This window comes from Tachyglossus aculeatus, chromosome 17 (genome assembly GCF_015852505.1).
Source record: "Tachyglossus aculeatus isolate mTacAcu1 chromosome 17, mTacAcu1.pri, whole genome shotgun sequence".
In the NCBI taxonomy this organism is placed as follows: Eukaryota; Metazoa; Chordata; class Mammalia; order Monotremata; family Tachyglossidae; genus Tachyglossus; species Tachyglossus aculeatus.
The window spans coordinates 15,334,016-15,357,741 of record NC_052082.1 but is presented as its reverse complement, the minus strand read 5'-3'; the positions used below and the strand labels follow the sequence as shown (position 1 = coordinate 15,357,741).

The 23,726-nt window shown below is 40.8% G+C and overlaps 1 protein-coding gene across 5 annotated transcripts in view; it reads right to left on the bottom strand.

Moving 5' to 3' along the window:
• PPIP5K2 (diphosphoinositol pentakisphosphate kinase 2) overlaps positions 1 to 23,726 on the bottom strand; it is a 71,950-nt gene that overhangs the window by 13,623 nt on the left and 34,601 nt on the right. Inside the window, exons 15-28 of one of the 5 annotated variants that reach the window (XM_038759551.1) lie at positions 22,755 to 22,880; positions 22,426 to 22,547; positions 19,957 to 20,139; positions 16,401 to 16,542; positions 15,157 to 15,380; positions 12,515 to 12,642; positions 11,260 to 11,374; positions 8,876 to 8,983; positions 8,669 to 8,785; positions 7,236 to 7,409; positions 4,365 to 4,538; positions 3,003 to 3,072; positions 1,001 to 1,120; positions 50 to 112 (exon numbers count right to left, since the gene is read on the bottom strand). In XM_038759551.1, the coding sequence (XP_038615479.1) occupies positions 50 to 112; positions 1,001 to 1,120; positions 3,003 to 3,072; positions 4,365 to 4,538; positions 7,236 to 7,409; positions 8,669 to 8,785; positions 8,876 to 8,983; positions 11,260 to 11,374; positions 12,515 to 12,642; positions 15,157 to 15,380; positions 16,401 to 16,542; positions 19,957 to 20,139; positions 22,426 to 22,547; positions 22,755 to 22,880 (1,866 nt within the window). Of the gene's footprint in view, positions 1 to 49; positions 113 to 1,000; positions 1,121 to 3,002; positions 3,073 to 4,364; positions 4,539 to 4,558; positions 5,357 to 7,235; positions 7,410 to 8,668; positions 8,786 to 8,875; positions 8,984 to 11,259; positions 11,375 to 12,514; positions 12,643 to 15,156; positions 15,381 to 16,400; positions 16,543 to 19,956; positions 20,140 to 22,425; positions 22,548 to 22,754; positions 22,881 to 23,726 lie in introns of those variants that run through there. The other 4 variants (XM_038759552.1, XM_038759553.1, XM_038759554.1 and 1 more) reach the window with 4 other exon arrangements.

The window sequence follows — 23,726 nt, the reverse complement described above, 5'->3', positions numbered from 1 at the left end:
AAAAGGAATGAAGCAAGGGAGTATCTTTTAAAATAAAAGCAAAACGTACCATTGGTTGGGTGTCGAGCAAATGAGATAGAAAACCTTTTAACAGCAGAACCACGTGTGGCGTCTGAGAAAGAGAAAAACAGGTACCTGAAATTCATAACCGCTACCAAAAGAGGGACATTTAAAAAAGGAGGGGGGGGAAAAAAGAAGATGAGAAAGTTAGAATCAAGTGGCATGCAGAAAGGACCACGGGGAAGGGATATAAGCTGAATACGGGTTAAAGGAAGTAAACAGGCTTGCTGATAACCGCAAGGTGTTTAACGGAGTGTACGAGAGAAGGAAAAGCAGGATGAGCTGGCAATTCTGGTATACACCAAGTTGCACTGGCAAAAGGAAACTTGTGGAGTGTGAGAAAAAGTTGTTTTAATGCAGTTTAGACCTGAGAGGATTATACAGTCTCCTTGAAAATTCTGTCCTGCTTTTAATGAGTCTCTACGTGCCTTAAAGATCATCTGAAACCTAAAATGCAATAGCAAGAGGTTCGCCCCACCACATTTAAAACTCCTAGAATTTTTCAGTCTGCTCTGTTAGGAACTTAAAACCTCAACAGTTTGATCGTTTTTTTGTTTTCTTCTAAAGCCTCAGGCAATGTTTTCACTCAATGTCAATAGGTGATTAAAGGAAAAAGGGGAACAGAGGTTAAAATTATTAATGAGAAAGACATTTCTCTTTTCGGATCACTTTATCGGGAGGGGACGGGGGGGACAAAAAAAAGAAGAAGCACATGCTGTGTGGTTCTGCAGTCCCACTGTGTATGTATAACAGAAGCCAGTAACTACAATTAAAACCAACGAACCTAGATTAAGTTGTGAGTAGAGAAGAGGGAACTGATATATCCGTAGATTAGGCGGAGTTCTGAGACTCCGTTAAATTAGGTCAGTGGCTCAAGGCTTGCCTGTTCGTGTGATGTATATGGTCATGGGTGGGTGTGCGCGTGCATGTGTGCACATACCATCCATGCAGCCAGAAGAAGTCAGCTTTTTACGATGAGTACGAGCATAATCCTGAAGGTTAGGTGCGCTTGAAGAGCCCCCGAGTACCGAGGTGCTAAACAGGCCCGCACAGGGAGTCCCTGATGGGAGTTAGAGAGAATACATACAACAACCAGGTATTCCTCCATTCCACTGGGATGCATGCAGCATGCAATTACCACGGCTCTTACCACATACAAGGCAGCTTGGGACAGGGCTTTGCTCAGGTTCAGAATACGCTGGCAATGTCAGTGGGGTAACTATCATAAATTATTGCGCTTCCATGAATCCCCATACCCTTTGCCCCAAGAACAAAGGGAGGACTAGGATTTAACAAAGGCATTCCATTTCATTTTCTCTTGTCAGGTTTGGGAAAGAAAACTTTCAAGATCTCTTCAAGGTAAAAAAAAAAAAAAAAAAGAAACAGGACTATCAAAAGATTTCTGCATCATCCACAACCTGAAAAAACTGATGATTAAAAAAAAAAAACCCATCATAGAGGTTACCTCCTAACAGTCCAGAATTTGCAAAAATAATACTAAACAAAAAAAAAAATCATACTCCTAGCAAGAGGGAATTCCAACAAGGTCTCTAAATTTAGAATGCCATATTAAACAAAAGAAACACTTCCACAGAGTACCTTTGTTACATTCCGTGCCCAAGGGGAAAAAATTAAATAACCATGGGAGGTGTTTCCTCTGATGTCTTAACTTAATGGTCTCTTTGATTTCATTTTCCCCACACGACAAAGTCAAGGCTAGATTCCTCATGTGAAACAGTTCAAACAATTATTTCTTGTTAAGAAAAACACACAAGCTTGAATTATTTGGAATCTGTACCAATAGGTGGTTGAAGTCCTTTGTGAATGAGCCACCCAATGAAACACACATATAACCGAGCAAAAGTGATGTATAACAAATCAAAAAGACCTGGTGCCTGGTTTGTGGCAAAAGCCTTTTAAACTCAAGCAGAACCTTCACCGGGGCATACAAATTTATCAATTTCCACCATCTGTATAGTGCTCCATCAATTAAGGAAGAGAAGATTATACACAGTTTTAGCAAGATACTGTGGGGAAATTAAAATCTGTAATTAAGATCACCAGATCAAAGCATTTGGTTAGAGAAAGTTATAGGAAAAAGAGGATCTCCACAAGGCCTGGGGTGTAACCAAAGAGTTCAGAACCTTTAACACAAAGACTGCAGAATATACTTCCATTTTACGATAATAATGAGCATAGTTTTAACACGAACTTAATTTTCAGCTTAAAAACCTATAGACAAGCGGCACAATAGCAAAACACCATTTACTTCATACTAGCTTGTCAATCGTTAGGGTTAAAACTAATTTCCTAAACATCAGAAAGATCATAGAAAATAAGTCTAAGGCTGGTTCCATTTCTGACTGCTTAGTGTTCCAAAAATAACTGCTATTAGATTGTGCTATTCAATCACTAAAAAGAAACAGTGACGCTTTGCAACCATCAAACTGAAGATCTGCAACAAGTGAAAACCAAACGCAGACATCCCCCCAAACTGAAAGCCTTTTAAAAACCTCCTTCAGAGGGCTGGGAAGGTGCTGATTTTTTTGTTGTGTCTTTTCGCGTCTCTTAACGGTCTCTCACAAATAAAATAAGGTGAGATGTCTCAAAATGGAACACTCGCCAATTGTGTACACCGAGGTTGTTCTGCTTTCAAGCAACACACCCGTATAATTTTTTTTAAAAAAGCCAAACCCAAAAAACACCACACGAGACCATGGCTGACCTCAGTTAGGGTAACTCTTTTGTGTCTCATTCAAAATCACGTGAAAAAACGCACTCGCTTTGACAAAACCCTGTGCCATCAATTATCCCCAAATGAGCCTACAATAAAGTATTCCACAGAGCACAAGGTTGGGCCCCGTTTTCACCGAATCAAACCTAAAACTCTCTGTGCGCGAGATGCTGCATGACAAGAACGCGACTTCAGTTACATGCCATACCTAGAGCATTCTGTTTTTGTTCCACCAGGGTCCTTGGTGTTCGGAGGTAATTACTGCTCTCTGAAACCACCTGGACAACAAAGACAAAAGAAATAAGGCCCAACAGATCCACCACAAAGCCAAACTTCCATTACATTGGATACAGCAGCCTGTTCCAGACAGACAGGGTTAATAAGCTGTATGATAAATATTAGTAGAGAGGTGGGAGACATGGAAAGTCATGCAAGATCCCCTACGGAAGGGAGTCCAAGTCACAGGAGGACCCTGCTATGAGGTAGGGCTGAGCAGGCATTCGAGATGGAAAGAATGTATGAGCCGAGACTGATGACGAGACAATTTTATAGATTGGCAAAAAGCTTTACAGAAAAATCAAATGCCCAGTCTTAAACTGCTCCTGTAGTGGAAGGGAAAAACACAAAAGAGGAAAAGACAGACAGACTGTTGAGGTCACCATACAATTACTGTTCCATGCACGCGTTCTCATAACAGTAACCTTTTAGATGTTCACAGCCTTAATGGATACCATAATCCCTTTTTTAAATAACCCAGTTCCTTAAATTTCCAAAAGGAAAATGGAAATTGCTGAAACTCTCAGAAAGGAAAGCATCAGGGGTAACAGCACCCCTTCCATTGGAAGACAAAAACAATATTTTGGGATTAAAACAGCCACTGCAAAAAAACCCAAAACGAAACACTACCCTCTGAATTATCCACTTTACTTTGAATCCAATCTCTTAGGGAAATATTGCAAATTATTTTTCATCTTTTGAAGATCTTCAAAATATTGTTCAGCTCAATGGAAGAAGTACTGTTTCATCTCTTTTCTTCAATTAGATGCCTCCAGATAAAGGAGTGGTGAAGGAGAGAATGATTAGTGCTAGAGTTTGTTTCCTGCATAGTTAACACTAGGCTACCGAAATGTCTGAGATGTACAAAAAGGTTCAATTCCCAACTATTTCCAAATGGCATTTAATTGGCCAGTTACAGAAATTTTTTTTCAAAAAAAATCACCTATCTCCAAGTTAAGCATTGCTGTTTCTTAAGTCTTAAAGGACAACTAAGCCAAAGCGAGAATTTGTCATTAGTCAAGCTCTAATTCCAAGATTTAGAATTCTTCCAAGAAACCAATGCAACTTGGAAATATCCAAAAGATTCGGGAAATAGCTTGCGAAACGCATGCAATTGCTTTTTTCCCCCTCAAGCATCCTTAGAAATAAAGAAAGCCCTTTGAAATGCACAACTCAAGGTCAAATGGGAGACATTATACTTTCAAAGCAATTCAAAACAAGGGATTAGATGTCCTTAAAGACAGTCTGTCGCTCTGAATGCGCAAAAATGTTGAATGAAGTAAAGTTTAAAAACCTGTTGCCATGAGCCAAAAATACTGGATGTGAAAGCCAATGATTTAGGGGAGACAGGGGAAGAAGTGATTTGTTCCCCTGATCTGCGTCTTCGACGCCCAGTACCCACACCACTGGTGTAATGCAGCCAGGTACCAGTACCCTCTGGGTTAGACACACTCAGGGGGCTCTCTTCCTGGAAGTGAGAAAGGGGGCAAAAAAACAGCAAAGCATGCAAAGTTAGATACAATAGAGCCAAATGATCAGAAAGAAAAAAAAAATACAGTTTGTTTGCACCCTTTTAGCCACTCTTCCAAAACTATTAAACAGTAATGATTTAAAAAAAAAAACATTTATCAGGGATGCGACTTTAGACCACACTTTCAGTCTTCAGTCAATTTCACACTGAAATTTTTGCATTAGAAAATGAGTTTCACCCAAGGGTAAAACATTTTAGAAGATATTTTTGCTGTTCCATATACGCATACTGCTTAATAGTTTTTCTCCCTCCCTCATTAAACAGGACAAGTTTTCCTATTTTCTAGTCGTTTCTGTTCCCCCCCAACCCGTAACGTTTCAACTATTCTACTTCAAGAGACTGTGTGGTACAGGACGTACTTCTCAATCCAAAGCACTAATGAACTTCGGTGCTAAGGAGCGAAGAGATTTAAATGTATGTAAACTATCTGCCAAACAAAAAAAAAAAAATTAAAATTCCGTAGCAGAATAAGAGGAAGCCAAACTGCACTTAATTCATACTTTCAAGCTACCGATTTGTCAACCCCCTCCAGAGATATTTTGCAGAGTTCAGTAGGCAAAACATGCAGCAAACATTCCCATTTAACATGTTTGCATGTTCAGGTTTCAGACAGGGAGGACAGAGTAAAATCTACTTGCACCAAATGAAGAGAATAGTCTGTTTCTCTGTGTGTCTTTAGGAAGTACAAACTTCTGATTTCCATGGAGGTGGTGGACGCTGGAAAAAGTCTTCAAGGTTTTACTTGAATTGTCTACCTTATGGAAGTAAAAGTTTAGCATGGCATAGAAATAATTTTTTGAAAGCAACTAGTTAAGCACTTCACAGAAAATAAGGCTTACAAATGTGTTTTTCAATTTTGAAAAACCACCTAATTAGGGCAGCGATTTCAGCAAAATCTCTGGCAAATTAAAGATGTCACAACATTTAGACGTTGTTTATATAGCATTCTTTTGCAGAGAGCTTCAGGGCTAAGAGGAGGCCAGCGAAATATTACAATATGAAATGGGATTTGATTCAACAACCAGCATGTTATTTAATCCCATGTCAAAAAAAAAGAAAATCACTGCCCTAAATTAAATGGTAACCATTACAGGTCAATTCCCAAGTCGGAAATTTAAGTAGTTGGGAATAAAACTTAAGTATCTTATTTCTTCATCAAGCAATTGTAATATCACACTTCTGACCTTGTAATAGTTGATCTTTCTTTAAATATATTATTGATAAGAACCAAGAAAAATCTCAACTACAATTTATTTTCCCTTACATCTTCAGCTACTAAGCAATGGCTCCTTTTTAAGGGTGTTGCCACAATAACTAAGGAATGAGCATGGCAAAAACCAGTGTCCACGAAAACATTCAATTTCAACTTTTTGAGATCAGTGAGGTTAACATTTCCATGATTTGGGGAGAGTAACCAAACCACACTAGGAGAGACACAAAAAAAGAAAAAAAGTGTCAAAGGGTTATTTGCTTATTCCACTCTCTTCAAAAACATATTTGGTACCCACCTCCCCCCACCCAAAAAAGAAAAAAGTGTCAAAGGGTTATTTGCTTATTCCATTCTCTTCGAAAACATATTTGGTACCCCCCCCACAAAAAAACCTCACAACAACAAACAAACCCCAAATCCATAATGGCCTTTAAGGACCATCTTCGAAGATTTTTCTCATTTTGCCGATATTGGGTCTCTGGCAGTTTCAGGAGTACCAGGTATACAGATTTGCCCTGACTTGCCAGAATGAAAAAATTTCAGCATACAGGTTAATTCTACAGATGAACCCATGATAAAACAACCAGGAATGGAGCACCGATCACTTAGTTTTAATTTTCCCGAACTCATCATGGTACGATTTTAATAATAATGATGGCATTTATTAAGCGCTTACTACGTGCAAAGCATTGTTCTAAGCGCTGGGAAGGTTGCAAGTTGATGAGGTTGTCCCATGCAGGGGGTTCAGTCTTCATCCCCATTTTACAGATGAGGTAACTGAGGCCCAGAGAAGTCAAGTGATTTTGTTGAATTTACACCTAAAAAAGACAGGACAGTGCTCTGCACGCAGTAAGCGCTCAATAAATACGACTGAGTGAATGAATGAATATTAGGGCCCCCATTATGCAAGCCAATGAAACCACTTACAGGCTTTGACTTGATGTCTCAAACTTTCTGCTCTCATTTGGCCAGGCAGGTAATTGAATTGGATCTTCCTTACCTTAAACTGCAGTGCCACTGGACTGAGTTGCTACTTTGATGAAGCAATCTTTCTCCCTACCCCAACCAAACATTCCCCTAAGTAAATCATATTTTAAAAAGGTGTACAAAAATATCAATTTAATCCAGTGGGAGGAGGTTGGGCTAGAGTAGGGGATTGAAGTAGTTTTGGCTGTAGGTGAAACAAGGCGTTTTTACAGACACATCTCTGCAACAAAGCTTGTAAAATTCCAACATATACATCCATGTGCTGTTTTAGAGACTTTGATTTGAATCAGAAAGACTTGCCATCCAGAATTTCCCAAACTCCAGAGTTCCATTAAATCCCACTGCTAAAGCTGTATTTTCTTTTCCTTTCTTTCTTTCTTTTTTTTTTAAACAATAGTTAGTTTTTGGGCAGGAAGACTATACACAGAAATACTTACTTCACTTGGACCAATCTTCCTAGATCGGGGAAGTGGCGACTTTCTGTGTATGTGAATGGGATCGGACACCATGGGCTTGAACATGAGTACTGCTCGATCGGGTTCATCCCTTTTAGAAGCATGTGGCTCCTCGTCGCTATCGTTTTTATGTGAGGATTTCTTTGAGCCATCGCTCTAGAGGTAGAGAACATGGTACACTTGATGTGAAATATGAGCTTTGGCTGGAATAATTCACAATATTATCCTTTAGAGACCAAGAATCAAAATATAAAACGTGTCAATAACTTTTTTTACTGGTAATATATGGCAAGTCTCCCCGAATGGATCTTACTATTCTGCGAAAATTAATGTTTTCAGTTAAAATAATGGGATTACTCTGACGTACTGAGTCAGACTCCCCATGACACGAAAGCTAAATCCTGGGTATGATTAAGTGAATGCAGCTTCAGAAAAAAAGCTTACGAGTAGCGAAACACAAAGAATCTGGCTCACTTAATGCCATCACTTATCTTTCTGAGCACGATTTCTCATTTAAGATCCTAGAATCTCTCCCATGATCTACGACAGGACGATAATATAAACTCCAATAATCAAAGCCCACTCATCATACCAAGCCAAGGTTTTAAATAATTTCAAGGATTCAGCACAAAACGACCCATTTTTGCCCCCTTGACACACAAACACTGTGCTCTCAAAGAAAACCGAGGCCAGCCTTAGGTCAACAAGGGGCCCCCGAGCCTCAGCTTGGCTTTGAGGTGCCCCAGAAGCGCCCTTGGAGGGTTCTGCAGGCCATAAGCAAAGGCCATAAGCAAAGGCCACAAGTGGCTCTCAAAATCCACAAGCAAGTTGTTAGCAGCCCGATACCAAATTCTGGCAGCAGGGCAACCCTCTTGTTTCTGGTACCACTTCCACATCTGGGCCACTGTTACACTATCCTCTGAATTATTTGAGAGCTGAATGGTACTTTCACTGGAAACACTGAATTATGAAAGATGTTCCCCTTGAAACATTATATACAAAAATGAAGGCTATACCATTTAAAATTTCCTATTTTATCAGACAAAAATGCCTGAACTTTCAGAGTGGATCTGTGGATGTCATATAATCCCGGCTCAGCCACTTGTCTGCTGTGTGACCTTGGGCAAGTCACTTAACTTCTCTGGGCCTCAGTTACCTCATCTCTAAAATGGGGATGAAGACTTTGAGCCCCATGAGGGACAGCCTGATTACCTTGTATCTACCCCAGCCCTTAGAACAGTGCTTGGCACATAGTAAGTGCTTAACAAATACCATCATTATTATTTTTATTATATTCCAATTTAAAAACCTGTTCTTAAATCCTGCCAAAATCAAAAGTTCAATTTACACCCATACAGCATAGGCACATGTTACTGGGTAACTAAGCACACCTAGCATTTAAAACCCCAACTAACCTCCCTGGAGGCAGGTCTGTATCCATACCCAGACGGTAAATTTTTGTCTTCTTCACAGCCTTTGGCTCCTGGGCTAAAGTGTAGCTCAACATGGAAACGCTCCTCTGAGGAAAGATCCTAGGAGAACAATTATTCTATTTTTAAAATGTGGACCTTAAGACTGTTTGCATTTGGGGAATTACAGAACTTGGCAAGGGCTGCAATTACCTTATTTGGGTCCTCATACAGCATGATAACAATCTGAGTCATGTAGTTGAGTTCATTGACGACATTGAGATAATCCATAGCTCGCTTCCACTGATCATCTTTAGATTCCTGAACCAAAAGGTTACATGTTAAATACATTCCGACTCTCGCCAGAGCTCTTCTATTTCATTTTAATACTTCGAATTGTTTCAACTCTGACCAACAAGATGGATTCAGTGGAATTCAGCAGTATCTTCCAGCACCATTCGGTGTTTTGAAAATCTTAAACAGCTCTACATTTTTCTAGTCTACCTACCTCTTCTATAATGCAAGGGCTGTGTTCCTCAGACACCTTTCATTAAAGAAAACTCGTGCAGTAGTACTCACCTGTTCTGAGGCCACACATGCACGCAAATATTTTCTCTGATAACACGACATGCTGAGCCCAACATGCTCATTTTGTCAGAAGTACATATCCTAATTGCATCCTAGCCAATATGCGTATTGAAAACATGTGGTAAGGCAGACTGTGTGTATTCGAAATACTATCTCTTGGCCTTTGTTAAACAGCTGTCCTTGTCTCAGAAATCTTCACCTTGGATGCTTGTGAAGAGGAGGAGAAGCCCTGTTCACTGAGAGCTAACTAAATACCACCGGGTGACCACTGGTTTACCTTCTATCAGCCGAGCCTAGCTCCAGACACCCCTATTTTGGGTCTTCATGGCCTAAGAAGGGTGCAATTTTGGGGACGGTTCCACATTTTCAAAGGAATCATACATGTCAGGTTCTGGTTTTCCATCCCCCATTAAACAAGAAGGGGCCACCTTCAGATTAGAGCACATGTTGGGGGCTACAGTTGTTAGCTATTAGCATAAAATACAAGACAGAGAAACTAATCAGATAACTCTACCAAAAGCCTAAGCTCTTTCAGGAGAAGGCCCACATCTAATCAGGTATACAAGTCTTTCCCCTAGTATACTCAATCACGCATTAGTATTTATTGAGCACCACACTAGGTTCTGGGAGAGTACCACATAATGGAATTAGTAGAAACGTTCCCTGCCCACAGTGAACTTACAGTTGAGAGAGGGGAGAGAGACATCAATATAAACAAATGCTCCATAAGGGCAAAGAAGAGATAATTCAAGCATATTATACATTGCAAACAAAACAAAATACCCCAGGTCCAATTTTTAAACCTTTCAGGTGCAGGGAGGAAGGGAGGACCTTTTGACTTTAGCACTGGCCACAGTAAAGTGGTAACTGTGGTTAAGGAATAGCTGGTAGGAGGCTCAGGTTCACTCTTTCTCTAGTTTTATCTGTACTGTGGTTGTTTCCAGCACAAAATTAGTGTTGAGGTAAACAAATGAAAACTTTAAAAGTGAAAAGCTGTAATAAAAATCCAATCATGAAAACCTATAGCTAGTTCAAATAATAATAAATAATAATAATAATGGCATCTATTAAGCGCTTACTATGTGCAAAGCACTGTTCTAAGCGCTGGGGAGGTTACAAGGTGATAAGGTTGTCCCATGCGGGGCTCACAGTCTTAATCCCCATTTTACAGATGAGGTAACTGAGGCACAGAGAATAATAATAATAATAATGGCATTTATTAAGCGCTTACTATGTGCAATGCACTGTTCTAAGTGCTGGGGAGGTTACAAGATGATCAGGTTGTCCCACAGGGGGCTCACAGTCTTAATCCCCATTTTACAGATGGGGTAACTGAGGCAGAGAGAATAAAAATAATGGCATTTATTAAGCACTTACTATGTGCAAAGCACTGTTCTAAGTGCTGGGGAGGTAACAAGGTGATCAGGTGGTCCCACAGGGGGCTCACAGTCTTCATCCCCATTTTGCAGATGAAGAAACTGAGGCACAGAGAAGTTATGTGACTTGCCCAAGGCCATGCAGCAGCCAAGTGGCGGAGCGGGGATTATCCATTCATTCAATCGTATTTATTGAGCGCTTACTGTGTGCAGAGCACTGTACTAAGCACTTGGGAAGTACATGGCTCCCAAGACCATGCGGTTTCCACTAAGCCACGCTCACTTGTCCTCTCCTGCCTTGGCTGCTGCATCAGCCTCCTCGCTGACCTCCCTGCCTCCTCTCTCTCTGTCCACTCCACTCCAGTCCACACTTCACTCTGCTGCCTGGACCATTTGGCCAAAAAAAGGGTTCGTTTCCCATCTCCCCAGGCCTCAAGAACCTCCAGTGGTCGCCCAATCAATCAATCAATCGTATTTATTGAGCGCTTACTGTGTGCAGAGCACTGCACTAAGCGCTTGGGAAGTCCAAGTTGGCAACTTATAGAGATGGTCCCTACCCAACAGTGGGCTCGCAGTCTAGAAGGGGGAGTCATATAATATCTGGCATTCAAGTTTTAGTGAAGGGTTACTTACATCACATAAGGCACCGTAACGAAGAATGGACAGTAAAGAGTGTACATGACTTTCGCTGGTAAAATACAGTCTCGTTCGGACGTGACGCTCAGGAGACATCACACCTCTGGAATACCTAAAATCAGAAGTAAATTGTGTTTAAACCAGACCCAAACAACCATAATTTACTGGCCACTATCAGCAAGGGGCAAACACAGTTTTGGAAAAGAATGCTTATATTGTGAGATCCTTCTTCTAGTCTCCACCTGCACATACTTGGCCCTAATCGTACTCCAACATGGTAAATTTTTCTGAAGATAGGCACTTAGATCCTACACCCGTATCAGATCATACTAAGTTCCTTGCCTGGCCTAATTAGTTTGACGGTTTTGCTTGGGTGACATGGTTCTTGGATATTTTTCGTCCCCTTTCCTATCGCTGAGGAACAGGATATGGGAAGGTTTGTGGAGAGAAAAAGGAAAGGAATAACTCCTAGATTGTGAGCCCCATGTGGGACAGGGACTACGTCCTACCTGCTTGTCACACAGTAAGCACTTAAATACCACAATGACGAGAATAATAATACAAATAAATCTTTCAGGGTAGCAAAATGGGAACATAAACAAGCCAAGAAGGTTAACACCTGTGGTGGCAATTTCTTTCACAGTCACTAAGACGAATGAGAAAAGTTAATCCCTTACTATAACCAATAAATGTGGACTCTGGACATGAACCTCATATTGAGGAAACCTTGAACTTTGGATTTAGATTTACAGCAAAAATATACTTCAAGTTGAGTTATGTTCACTTTTTTTTTTAAGAGGAAAAAGGCTAGAAGAAACAAATTGTGAAGTACATCAAGCAACATGAACTAGAGACACAAAACAGCCAATCTGTTAAAAAAAAAATCAGAGCGCGAGGACAAACCAAACAACGGTTTCATTCACTGCCTGAGTCTATGTCGATATTCTGCCATTTTGCATCATTCTATATCATTTGCTGTATCCTTGGGGTTTTGTTTTGGAGAAAACTAGCATTTGTTTTTCCCTGTGAGGCCCAAGCCACTTAAATTCAAAGATAACTTTGCAGACAATTATACAGCATTAAGGAATCTGTAGTTTAGCCAATTACTTAAAATTTCTGCTGAAAAGGAATTTCTAAAGGCATGGCAAATCTGATTTAAACATACATGGCAGCAATACAAGTAAACCAAAACCATTTATTTGGATTCATAACAGGCCCTAGGGTAAGGCTAACAGTTTACTGTAATTCTTACAGGGGATGAAGCTTGTTTACAGTGTCATCATCTTGCGTCCTCTGAAGATCTGAGCGAATCTTCCTAACTAAAGGAGTGCAGTAGCCTTTGGCAATCTCTAGTTTTTCAACTTTGGATATACCGTATTCCTAAACAGAAGAGATACAATATTTTAAGAACCAAAGTTTAGTTACAAAAAACCCTTACAAAGCATATCTGTAAGTAAGACTCATGAAGGAAGATATTTAATTATTTTTCATATTTTTGATCAAAACAAAATTAAACTGCTGGAATAGAACTATTTGAACACAAGATATTCCCTAAACCCAATAAACCGTTAAGAAACATATTTGTTGCTGATGCCGCAATTGAAATTACTGATATTCAAGCTTCTTGGTCATTTCAATAGCATAGAAATATCAGTAGAAAATATCATTTGAGTATCAGTAGAAAATATTAGTCCCCTACTCCTTTGAAAGGGATAGCTTTGGTTGAAAAGAAAAATAACCTACCTGGAAATTATTTATTAATGTTTTTAAGAAAGAGGGCTAGTGGACTGAACAGCTCTGACGAGAGAGAGACAGAGACGCAAAAAGGCAGACGGACACACCGAGACTTCTCCCCTTCTCTGGAGTGCTGCTAGTTTCAGCACAGGAGACCTGTGTCCTAAGTGGATCAGAGGGAAACTGACAAATCTCCCTTTTCAGAGCAGGAGGCAATCTGCTGTCATAAGCACCAATTACTCTCCCACTTCCTAGATGCTGCCGACATTGCTCTGCACATAGTAAGCGCTCAATAAATACGATTGATTGACTGACATTATTCGGCAGAGGTGGTCTACAACCTCAGAGCCCATTGTGAGTTGGATGTGTTTGTATTTGAAAAAAAGGATCACATGGAGTGGGGAATAAAATGGGACTAAATCCAGAAATTGAATAGGTGAATATAAAGTTGACTGCTACAAAAAGAGCCCATTGCAGCAAAGGTAAAGTCAGACTATTTGGGGTCAGACAGAGGCTCAATCTCCAGAGCCACACAAAGCAACAGGACTTAAACACTGATTTCTAGACCATACGTGACCACGGATGACCATTTAGCACAGATACAGGGAACCTGCATCTTTGACTTTAGGGGTCAAGAATATATATATTTAGATTTATATTTAGACTGAGCCCCTTCCTTCCTCTCCCCCTCGTCCCCCTCTCCATCCCCCCATCTTACCTCCTTCCATTCCCCACAGCACCTGTATATATGTATATATGGCTGTACATATTTATTACTCTATTTATTTATTTATTTTACTTGTACATTTCTATCCTATTTATTTTATTTTGTTGGTATGTTTGGTTCTGTTCTCTGTCTCCCCCTTTTAGACTGTGAGCCCACTGTTAGGTAGGGACTGTCTCTATGTGTTGCCAATTTGTACTTCCCAAGCGCTTAGTACAGTGCTCTGCACATAGTAAGCGCTCAATAAATACGATTGATTGATTGATATATATAGATATCCATAAATAACAAATGCAGCACTGTGATGTGAGTGATTTCATTGGTTTTGAAGCCTACATATAAACAGATTGATCCTCTCAATAAACAAGCCTCTGAGTCACCGTATGAACTTCCTGCAGTGATCAATCTCACACTCTGACAGCACTTCGAAGGAACATTTCTCCTGTACTACTTCATTTTCTATAAACTGACTGCCCACTGAAGTGCAAGGGGTTTCAGCAGGTTTCCTGTTCTGGGAATCTGAAAACTATTCCACTGGGGTTCCTGATTCAGACCTAAGAGAAGCTCTTCTGTCTGTCAGGCAGGAAGATGTTGAAGATTTACCTCTGCTGGAGAATATATCAGCCTGGGATAGGGACCATTCAAAAGTAAAATTAGGCTGGGGATGGAAGGGGGAATGCTGATTGTCTCTGATTCCTTAATAGCTAGAATCAGGAAGGTAATGGGGGAAAAACTGGGATCCACTGCAAGAGAACTGAGATCCTGAGGCAAGCAGGATTACTAGCAGGCTTTTCACTGAGTATCTGTAGGATGGAACCAGGGAGAGACAGGGGCAGGTGGGAATAAGTTCTGTTGGTCTTTATTATTTTTACCTAGAGGTCCACTTACTACAGCCCTCAGCATATAACAAGCACTCAAGATATACTGATTGATTATTTGAATGACTAGGCTAAAGAATGGGTTTGCAGAAGGTGCGAGAGTCCCTCTCAATCCATGAGGGGATGGTTAATTCTAAATTTCTAAAGCAGCATTTCAGTTTATTGTTTGGGGGTGGGGGAGGTGGGCAAGGCTCACAGGGTATTTAGGATATTCTGGGTTAGGACTCTAGGTGAAAGACTTGCTTACCTACCCATTCTGCTTGGTTCAGAATCTTATGCGTGTTACAGCTGTTGCTAAGAGCAGAAAAACAAAAGTAATAGCTAAGCACTGATCATTTACTCCCACATACCATACTACGAATTTAATGACTCAGGGGTCTCTAAGATTGTAAAACTAAAAACCATCCATAAAGCGCTACAGATTGCCTTCTATTATTTTCCAGATTCACAGACCCAAACACGTGAAACCGAGCAACTTTTTACTGATTTTGAGAGTCTCGTTAATCGAAAATCCCATCTATTTGCCCATAGAAGGGAAAGGAACTAATATGTCCTTACCTGAGGGATAACAATATCTGCTAAGGCCTTGGAAAGCCTGTACAGTTCCATTGTGTTTTCTAATTTCAAGGAGCCATTATGTTGGACGTCATATTTTATACAGTCATAAATATCAGGGATTTTACTGATGTCGTATCTTCCATTCTTTGTCTTAAAGTCCTTCTCCAGTTTTGACCATCGACGTAGCATTAATTCCAGAGTTTCACTATGGTAAAGCTGAATGTCTACAATGAAGACATACTGAATTCTCAACTTCAATTACTGCAACACCAAGGATTTTGCATTTACTATGTTACAAAGAAGGTAAAGTGTAAGAAAAGAAATACTATGACCAACAGGTTTGAAGAACTTCTTTTTTTGATAGAATTATCAGAAGCCACCTGGCTTAGAGCAAAGAGAACAGGCCTAGGAATCCAGAGACCTGGCTCTAATCCTGCTCCGTTCGTTCACTCATTCATTCACTCATTCTTACTGGGTGCCTACGGTGTGCAAAGCACTTTACTAAGCGCTAAGTAGAGTACTATATAACCATAAATACACCTTCCCTGCCCACAATGAACTCACAGAGTAGAGGGACCGGTGAACAGACAGAGGATTTTCCTGCCAGGTGAGGGCCAGCCTGCCGCGAAGGTGTGACCTTGGGTAAGTCACTTGTAGCTCAGTTTGTTCATCTTTAAAATGCTCTCCCTGCCCCTTAGACTGTGAGTCCCATGTGGAGCAGGGACTGTGTTGATCTAATCCAGCGCTTAAAAAAAAGATACAAAAAGTGAACTGAATGGTTTCAGTAGAAAATATGGGTTTGGAGGAAAGATCGTTCAAAAAACCAAATCGAAAATACATCTTTCTGCGTGAAACTTAAAAACTTAGTTGAAGACACAGCTTTGTCATGGTAACTCTGCTCCCCTGGTGTTCAAATCCATTCCACCCAAATCAAGCACCAAACTGTCACATTCTGAATTGCCTTTCTCCTTAAGTGCATTATGTCAAGCTAGAACTCTAATTTTACATACTCAAGGATACTTGCCAACTCATTATGCCATTCACACTCCTCACCAAACACCACAATAATGCAAACAACATCTGCTGCGCATAAAATTTTCCCACGTAAAGAGAATTTCGAATTTGTGAATTCCCGGAAAAGGACAAGAAGTTCTGCACTGAGCCTAACAACAATCAACAGATTCCTGTACTTCTTTTTCGAACATAAAGCAGGCCTAAGCTGTTACATGGAAACTTTCATTTACCTGAATACTTTGGGTCTTCCATTCTTTGTCTGATTTGAGAAGTCAAACTCTGAATCAATGAATAAACTTTGTCACAGGTCTTCACAGGATTTTTGATTAGGTGCATTGACTTGATAAGAGAAATGCTTCCAGATGGAGTAAGCTGAAGAATACATTGAAATTTACAAATTACATTTAATTAACTAGACACGCCACGTTGAACACTAGCTATATAGTGATCTCTGTGCTGAATTTTAATCATATTTATTGAGTACTTACTGTGTGCGGAGCACTGTGCTGAATACTTGGGGGAGTACAATACAGAGTTGGTACACATGTTCGCTGACCACAACGAGCTTACAGACTAGAGGGGGAGACAGACATTAATACCAATTACAGATATGTGCCTAAGTGCACTTGAATTTATTTATTTATTAACGTCTGTCTCCCCCTCTAGACTGTGAGCTCATTGTGGGCAGGGAATGTGTGCGTCGTACTGTACTCTCCCAAACGCTCAGTATAGTGCTTTGCACACAGAAGGGAGTGGGAGAAGAGGAAGGGCTGAGTCATTGAAGGCACATCTCCAAGAGGCCTTTCCTAAGGCTTTGAAGGTGGGGAGAGTAACTGTCTGTCAGGTATGAAAAGGGAGGGTGTTCCAGACCGGCGGCAAGATGTGGGCGAGAATACAGGCATCTTTGGAGTGAAGTCTTTCTGAAATTATACCCAAGGGGAAAGATTTCCTTTCTCTCAGTGATCTCCCTCTGTTTACCTCCAGTGGCACAAAGGGCCTTATGCCAGTGCAGTTGGGCCAGCTGGTCTACTCCTGCCACCCAAGCAGCATTACCAAGGGAACTGCAGCAGCATATTCCTCTGGGACCACGACTGTGCCCCCAAAGCCAGGCCTGGAGAATCTAAACAACAACTTCACAAGTCGTCTCAGCCATTCGGGGAAACCATTTGCAGTTTGTACATTTTTCAATGTGAAAGACCAGGACCTTAAATTAGTCCAAAGTGAGCAACACCCTCTTTAGGAAATACCAACATGCCCATCATTGTCAGGGGGAAGCTCTATCTGCCCATCCCATTGGAGAAGGAAGACATCTATAGACAACTTGGCCTCAGAGGATCCACCTATCCTAGAGGCCCTGAGCCCGAAAAGCAGTACCACACCTTCCAGCAGGATGGGAAGAAGTTTCAGTTGTGGCATGGCACGCTTTCCCAACTGTTGGGAAGATTGTGGCTATTACCTTCGGGATGACTCTAGTACGTGGTCCCACCCCACCTCTCTGTCAACAACACGCCTATCGCCCCGGTCCCCAAAGCTTGTTATTCTGCTGTCACCTTTGACTCTTCACTCTCTTTTAGCCCTCACATTCAGACTGCCATTAAATCCTGCAAATTCTCTCCCCGCAACATTTCTAAGATCCGCCCCCTTCCTTCTCTCCAAGAGGCCACACTTTTGAGTCATGCCCTTATTAACTCCTGAATAAATTATTCTATCCGGCCTCTTCACTAGTCTTTCTGCTTTCAAACTTCCCCCTTCTTTAGTCTATACTGCAACTCATAACCTGGAGAGTTTTTCTACGATGTCATTCTGCCCACATTTCCCCACCCCTCAAAAGCTTCCCATAGCTATCCACTTCTATCAAGCAGAAATTCTTGACCACTGGCTTTAAGTCATTCCATCAGCTTTTTTTCCCTCTCCCACTCCACACCCTTCATTCTTCCCAAGATCGTCTTCTCACTGCTCTTCATTCTCAAGTCTTTGGGCTCTGACTCCTAGCACAGGCCCTTCCTCCTAGCTGGAAATCCCTTCAGATCAGCTGGAACACAGATTCCCCCCATTTTTAAAACTCTGCTAAAATGCCACCTCCTCAAGGAGGAATTCTCCTCAGATCAGCATTTATGCACTCACAACCTCCTGAACCACTTTTGTACATATCAATTTATGACCTGCTGTACTCCAGTTAGTTCTCTTTATTGTTTCCATGAAAATAACATTTAACGAAAGAGTACTAAACAAAGGTTAATATATCAAACAGAATAGTTATATGTTCAAAGGCAATGTAAATATGTACTAAAATTAAAGATTATTAACTGCTTTAGGGAAAATATGTAAATAAAGCATTCAACTTAACAGTGCTTGGCACATAGTACGTGCTTAACAAATACCATCGTTATTATTACTATTTTATATATCATACACAGCAAAAAAGACATCTGGAACAAAAACTGTCAAGTGCTGCCATTAGCATTAGATGGTGATGTCTATGTAGCATAAATGGAAATAGGTTATAATACTATCCAAGTCGGTCAAGATACTTCAAAACGAGGGTAAGTGCTTAAGCCAAGATAAACAGCAACTGCTATTTCCAAGTAATCCAAAAGCCCCATGAAGGTTTTAAAAAAACCAGTATTGCTGTATCCAACTCTATAAGCATTTATTTGCTTAACCATCTTTCCATTCTCATTTTCTGATTCATAAATAAATTTCATGTGAGGACAGGGAGGGAGGCAGGCAGGCACTAGCCACAGGAGTACCAGGGGAGCAAAGCAGGGGTTGGGGAGTGCCCGGAGTAGGAGAAGAAAGGGGGAACTCCTCAAGTGCCCCCCACCATGCACCTTTTATTGCAGCCACAGTTCTGCATATAGGAAGGGTTCAATAAATACCATCGATTGATTAAACTGCCCAACTGTAAGCTCCTTGAGGGCAGAGACAAATCAATGCCTTTTATTGAGCACTTATTATTCAGAGCACTGTACTAAGCACTTAGGAAAGTACAATGTAACAGAGACTGTATCTTCTAGGTCTATTGTCCTTTTCCAAAACTTTAGTACAATATGTTCTAGGTGTTCAAATAGCATTGACTGGTGAGAAGCTTGAAAAGTTGCTTTATCAAGTTTTTGTTGTTGGTTACATTTAACTTTTTTTGCTCTGTGTATTATGTGCCCTTCTCCAGGGCTTAGTCCAGCAGTTTGTGCAAAGTGCTCTAGACTGTAAGCTCACTGCGGGCAGGGAATGTGCCTGCCAATTCTGTGGTTTTGTATTCTTCCAAGTGCTTAGTACAGTGCTCTGCACATAGTAAGTGCTCAAACACCACTGATTGCTCCATAAATATGTACCTTTAAACATGCTGAAATATATAAATTTATGTATATCCCCCCCACAGTCCTTTAACATCACTCAATTAAAATAAACTTGCTGCAGCTTGCAGAAAATTTTATTGCTAGGTGTCAAATTGTCAGATTTTCCACCTCCAGGAAAGAGACAACTGCAGTCAAGACAGGTCCTTAACTTTAATAGCTAGAGGGGAAGATTTAGGACATGTTAGTGTATGTCTTCCTTTGAGGTACTATTGTACTTAACATTTTATCCAATTTTATCCATATTTATGAAGAAGCATGTTTTTCAAGGTCTAGGAAGGACGAATGCTCTACTCAAAGAGGCTCAATAAATAATGCTTACATTGTCCTAAATCTACATTTCATTTACTTCAAAGTAATGTGTGTGTGGCGTGGGGGTGGGGGGGTGGGGACAGGGGGAGACAGAGGAAAAAGAACCTTCACAATATCTTACCTTTTCATAGTCTTCAGTAGTAAACTCTCTGTCTCTTTGAAGGATTTCATGAAGTCTTGCTTTCACACGATGCTGACAGCTGCTTAGAGAGTCACTATCACTGTCCAATAGCCCATTCATATTTGCACTTTTTACCATCTGGACAAGAATGGGCGTAAGCTCTCCTTCTAGAGCCAATAATCCCTGGCCGCAACAAAGTGAACCAATTCAAGAGGAATCAGTACACGTGAAGAACCCAAAAGAACTACAACGATATTCATTTTCTGCCCCATTCTAATTGGCGGGGAAAAGACCGACTGATTCTGAAAAGAAAACCTTTAGCGAATGGGATGTTTTACAGAAATGACTTAGGGTATCTTCCATTAGGTGAAGTTTCGAAGGTTAGAAAAATTGAAATTCCTTTCAGTGCTTTAAAGCACTGATTTAACAGAGCTTCGTGTTCCTTACCACAAACACATATTAGCAAAACTTCCCTTCTCTGCCATGAATTCATGTCTTTTCTCTTGTGTCTCAGCTGTAATTCACTGTTCCTGAAGTTACTACTGGAAATGTTAGCTCCTGTCCTTCAGGGGCTTCCCAAACTTTCACTACCCATATTTAGTATCAGGCAGAATGGAGAGTTTCATACCATGTATTTTTTCCAAACTGAAATTCTACCAGACAGATCTGAAGTCTATCCTGAAGTCGTTTCAGTCGATGGCAAACCTTGGATTGTAAACGAATCCATACCTCGGCTTTTAATCACCTCAATATTTCTAGAATGATACGGTCAAAATATGCTATTTGTTGAGATACGAAAAAGGTCCGTTATCATCTTGGACAGAAATTAAAATGTGTGATGTGACTTCAGATAAAGAATGTTGTTCATAGCAACCCTTGCCACATCCCACCTGCTGGGCTGGTATCACTTTCATTCATTCATTCAATCGTATTTATTGAGCACTTACTGTGTGCAGAGCACTGTACAAAGCGCTTGGGAAGTACAAGTTGGCAACATATAGAGATGGTCCCTACACAACAGTGGGCTCACAGTCTAGAAGTGACAAGTTCCTCCACTTTAACACCACTGGGGTGCTAAGAGGTTAAACAAGGGAGAAAATGCCAACTTTCTGGGTGAGAAAGACAAGCACAGCTGCTCAAACCACCTCCACTTACAACAAAAGATCAAATAGCGTTGTGAGGTCATCTCACAGAATTTTGCGAGGAGAATATTCAGTTAGGCTAAATGAGATGGGGATGAAAGGAAAAGTGCAGCTTTGTTAGGGAGGGAAAACCCCCCAAATGAAGGACACCAAATCCACTGAATGTCCAACGTGTCTTTAACTGATAAAATGTTCAAACTACACCATCAGGCACATAAATACAGATTTGAGACAAAAATCATGGTTTTTATCTAGAAAGGACAGGGAAAGAAAAGCGAGGGAATTAGGGAACCTTCTTTTGACAACATGCATCTGTCCGGATACAGACCACCCAGTGTCAGAAACTTACGCCCACAGGCAAGCAGACCTAGCAGGAGTTTTAGAACCTGAGTTTTGCTTACTATGAAGTCCTGCAAAAATGCAACCTGTTTTCATTCATTCATTCATTCAATCATATTTATTGAGCGCTTACTGTGTGCAAAGCACTGTACTAAGTGCTTGGGAAGTACAACATATAGAGATGGTCCCTACCCAACAACGGGCTCACAGTCTATAGGAGACCCAGGTGTACTTTGCTAGATCAGCAGAATACAAACTGATAAGCAGTGCTAAAGGTAGAACTCAGTGAATATTTGTACTTGACTGAATAAGGGCACAAAAATGCAGAAACAGAACAACAATGTGTCTTAATAAAAACAGCTAGAAGATCATCATCATCATCAATCGTATTTATTGAGCGCTTACTATGTGCAGAGCACTGTACTAAGCGCTTGGGAAGTACAAATTGGCAACATATAGAGAAAGTCCCTACCCAACAGTGGGCTCACAGTCTAGAAGATCAATTTATATTTGACACACACACACACACACACACACACACACAAAACCCCAAACCAATCTACTTTTAAAAATAAAAATGATTTCTTATGGTCCATGGGTACAAACTTCACTAGAATTTTCTTCACTAGTGAAAAAAAGCCCTTTTCCCAGGGATTAGGAGTGTCCTTTCTATAAGATACAAGGTATATGGAATCCTATATCTAGGTCAGTAAGCATTAGGAGGTGCTGAGATTTGCAATCATCTTGTGACTAGTGGCCTAAATAAAAGGAGGGGTTCTTAAACATTTTAAATCATCTTTCCCCAAACTAATCTACAGCCCATTAGTAGCTATTAGAATCTAAATAGAAAAAAATAAAACTTAATACATGAGAAGGTACCACAGGCACCAGGGACTTAAAAAAAGAGTTACGAAACATTCCCTTGATGGAAGAGTATTTCAATTTTCCAACAGTTTAATTTAAGTGAATAAACAATAATTCTCTTTACCTTTGCAAAAGCTGCAGCAGTCATCTGGACCCGTCCCTCATCAGAAGCGTATATTTTGAGGTCATGTCGGTAAGTACTATGTAGTCTAAGTAAACCACAACCAGGAAATCCTGCATAATCGCCTAGAAAAATCAAATCTTGTTCACTTATGTTTTGATTATGTGGTAGTTCTTCCAATCTAACCAAAACCAAACTAAGTGACTAACAATTTGAGGCAACGTAATGGTGAAGGTCACCGTTTTTCAAACCTCCACCAAGAACGACTTAAAACAGAGAAAGGGCAATAGGTCTAGTACCCAATGACAACACAAAGGGAAGGAAAGTGTTACCTTGTCCTCCAGGATACATGCACCTGAAAGCTCTCCCAAGTTCCTCCGCTTGAACTCGGCCGGCGGGGGTCAATTCCCCGCCCCACTTCAGAACCAAGAGTAACGAGGGTTCTTCTCTCCTAGTGTCTAGGAAACCGAAACATGGAAAAGCATTGATTTAAATGCTTGTTCAAGTTGTCTCTCACACCCACACTTTCACAGCTTTCAGGGCTTTCCTTTCTGTTCTCCTCACCCATTTACAGTAGATTCTGCAGCAAAGCGATCAGGATATAACTGGACGGTTGGCAGGGATGGAAAGAGGAAGGCAATGACTCTTTCAAATGAACCCAACAGAGGGAACTGCTCACTTGGGGACTTTGAGGAGAGTTTTCTAAGTGAGAAGAAGGGTTGTTGAGGAATAAATATTTACAGCCTGAAGAGGGTTTTGCAGAGAACTAATAATTTAACAATTTCGCCTCTCACCCCCAGGGCTTGAAAAAGGTGTCGGGGATTTGGAGGAGAAAGTTCAGGAGATCTTGAAGAGGGCTGGAAACCTTAACTGGTGGCAGGGGAGGGGGGGAAGGAGGGAAGGAAGGGGCAGGGGTGCAAAGAGGAGAAGATACGAAGTGTGCGTGTGGCAGAGGGGGATATGTGGAAGCAATGGATGAAAATATGGTGAAAATGAGTCTGGGGAGAGGTCATGAGGCAGGGAGTGGGAAGAGCAATGAAAGGAAGAGAAAGACTGGCAGAGAGGGAAAGAGAACACAGTCAGAAGGAGAACAGAAGGTAAGGAATAGGAAGAATCAGAAGACGAAGAAAAGAGAAGAAAGGACAGCCATATGGGGATAGGAGAGAGAACAGGCCAAGAGCAAAGTGGATGAGGGAGAACGACTGTTACTACGAAAAATATGGGCTGAGACACAAGGGGAAATTACAATGGAGAGAACAGGAAGGACCACCTCTATAACATGGTCTAAGCATAGGCAATTTGTA